This window comes from Pyricularia pennisetigena (genome assembly GCF_004337985.1).
Source record: "Pyricularia pennisetigena strain Br36 chromosome Unknown Pyricularia_pennisetigena_Br36_Scf_59, whole genome shotgun sequence".
Lineage (NCBI taxonomy): Eukaryota > Fungi > Ascomycota > Sordariomycetes > Magnaporthales > Pyriculariaceae > Pyricularia > Pyricularia pennisetigena.
In genome coordinates, this window is record NW_021940971.1 from 1 (window position 1) to 2,687 (window position 2,687).

General features: G+C 53.8%; 1 protein-coding gene across 1 annotated transcript; it reads right to left on the reverse strand.

Annotated features, from left to right (window-relative positions):
- Positions 1-269: 269 nt before the first annotated feature.
- PpBr36_11508 (uncharacterized protein) lies at positions 270-2,093 on the reverse strand (the record flags this gene model as incomplete). The annotated part of the gene is made up of 2 exons (XM_029898608.1): positions 270-1,459; positions 1,541-2,093. Coding segments are annotated over 2 exons (1,743 nt in total), but the record flags the coding sequence as incomplete, so codon positions are not given.
- Positions 2,094-2,687: the final 594 nt, after the last annotated feature.

Sequence of the window (2,687 nt, forward strand, 5' to 3'; positions counted from 1 at the left end):
CTGCCAACGCGTCCCTGTACTGCCCAGGAATCCTGCCCAGCGTACTATAGGGGTAAGGCAAGGCGGTTTGGTCGCGTGCTCTCGCGACGAGCCAACTGCTCATGTACCCACCCATATATACGCATCTTTGTTTTGTAGCCCCATTGGGTTGCACAAAACGAGTCTTGGCTTTCAAGAGATCTTTCCTGTATAGGAACAAGTTACCCCGCGGTTTACGTAAAAGACTCAAGCCCGAATTCTCTCGACTCAGGTCCCTTTGTGCTGCTGCCTTAGACAACTAGATATTCCACGTCAAGCATTCTCAGCTGAGAGAGCCAATTCTTCGACCTTCTGGATCTGCCGCTTTCAGGCGGCGAGGCCCAGCCCATTGAGGGTGCAGGATCAAGTCCTTCTTGGAATAGCCACAACGCCTGGAGTATCTCGAGTGCGGTTTTCACATAGCCCCAGGGGCACGCCGACAGCCAGAAAGACTGTAGCCGGCGTTCAACCCAAGCCCTGATCTCCCGGTCCGCCGTGTGCGCGCCCAATATAAAGGTTGGCCATACGCTACCTTTGAAGAGCATGTCGGCCTCAGTCACGAGCTGCAGGTGAGTGTAGATGTCGGCCGCAAAATTTTCCTCTCCGTGAAGAGAACCTGGGACTGCCATCGATAGGTAGGCGCATGCTGCTGCTCGGTGCGCCGATGCCATGTGCTCGCGAGATTCGGGGTTGTCGGCGGCGCCACCGCTGGCTGTAGATATACGAGTGGCCCAGCCGCGGATATCGAAAGTATTGAGAAGCCTCGTCAGGGCTTTTGCTTCGTCGAGTTGCTGCCGTGAGACAATTCCCCCGTTCTGCTGTATTTGGGCAGCCAGTTGTGTTGAACGCAGGATGATGGCCAAGATCTTCCTGGGGATTGAGTGGTAAGCATTGGTCTCTGCGCGCTCCAGTATTGAGTCGATGTCGAGGGATCCATAGACCTCTTCGGCACCCGTTCCATCCCATGAGTTGACAGTCGAACCAAGTATGAAGTATGTCAAACAGTCGGACATGACATAATCTCTGAGTGCCAATATAGATGAGTCCTCAGCTACCGTCGAGCTTTGCTGCAGCATTTTCATAAGCCTGCCCGCGGCCACGATGTGCACCTTCCACGAGTCGCGACCAGAGTCGATCAGGCCAAAGTTGATAAGGAAGACTACGGCTGTAAGAACATCACTCGAGTCCTTGTTATTTTGCAGGCTGGCGACGCCCTTCTTGATCTGTGTAAGCGCCGCCTGCTTGGCTAAGAGTGCATCATACAAGCACCGTTGAGTAGGAAGCCCACGGGAGCGAAAGAAGGAAGCGCGATGAACTGCAGACAAGGCGACAATGACATGCAGGAGGGATCCATGCGGGCGGCATATCTGTACCGCACCGCGGAATGGGTTCTGTGTTGGGATATCATAGACCACAAGGTCTGCGGCGACCCGTTCAGAGACTTGAACAGTTGTTTGGTCAGTATCATGTGTGCTATCAGGATTCCAGTGTGACCCAGGGTATGCTGAAAGATTGCACTCACAATAGTTCAGATAGTACCTTGTCGAGGAGTTATAGTCCTGCACAGTTGGGTCGAGGAGGCGATGCAACGTGAGGCTGTTGAAGAATTCGAAATTCACATTGTCATCGCTGCTAGGAGTTTCAGCTGAGGTCGTCGACGAAGGCGATGACATGACGTCGTCTGGACTACCGAGAGCAACAGGGCTGGTCAAGGCCATAGATGGCGTCAACGCTGGTGGTTCCCATGGTATTGGGGATGCGTGTGTGCTCTGCAGTTGAGAAGGCCGAGCATACAGATGTGCTGGCCAACCGTTGGACTGCAGGGCGGGTAGGTTGGCTCCATTTTGTGGCGGTCCGTGGTGAGGCGATCTGTACTGCGGCAACCAGCAGGTCGATGGCAGGATGCCGTTAGGTCGAGAAGACAACGAATGATTGACCACGGCGGGATTGTCTTCCCAAGTTTTGTGCCCAGCCCTCTTACCGCGCGAGGCCACGGCTCCGACCCAGCGGAACAGGTTGCCGTAGCCAAGACATTCTTGGCCCAGGTCTGCACACTTGCGGCACGCCGGGATGGCTCTGTCGCACCGGAGACGTCGCCGGCGGCAGTTATGGCATTTCTGCGAGGCTTGCTGAGACGGACGGTTCATCAAGCTTACCAATCACAAGTTATCTATGGTGAACGGCAATGGCGACAGAGATGACTCGGATGACAAGGCGATGATGCGAGAGGGGTTGTGTGAAGGGAAAACTGGGACACATGAGAGCAACATCAATGGTTTCCCGGTTTGCCTCTTGGCTGCCCGATTTGAGTGCCGGTACGGCAATGCATCGGATTTAGGTGATTGAGAAACCCGTGGATCAATCAAACCAATCAGTCGGGCATGATCGCAGCGAGAGGTCGAAAACGCTGCAGGCTAACTTAGGTAGCTTAATAGTTTGAAATCTTCGTTTTGGGGCACCCTTGCTTTCTTCACCGTGGCGACGTCAGGTATTCAATGGTGGGCGGGCGAGGGAAATCTCATTACTCAGATCCTCCGCTAGTCCAAATACAGCAGCCAAGACTCATGTTTGGTGGATCCAACCTTTTTCCTTCCAGGTTCTCATGACATCCGATGCACGACGACATGACCTTCCATCATCCATGTCGTATGTCATGGTTTTTTTTTTTT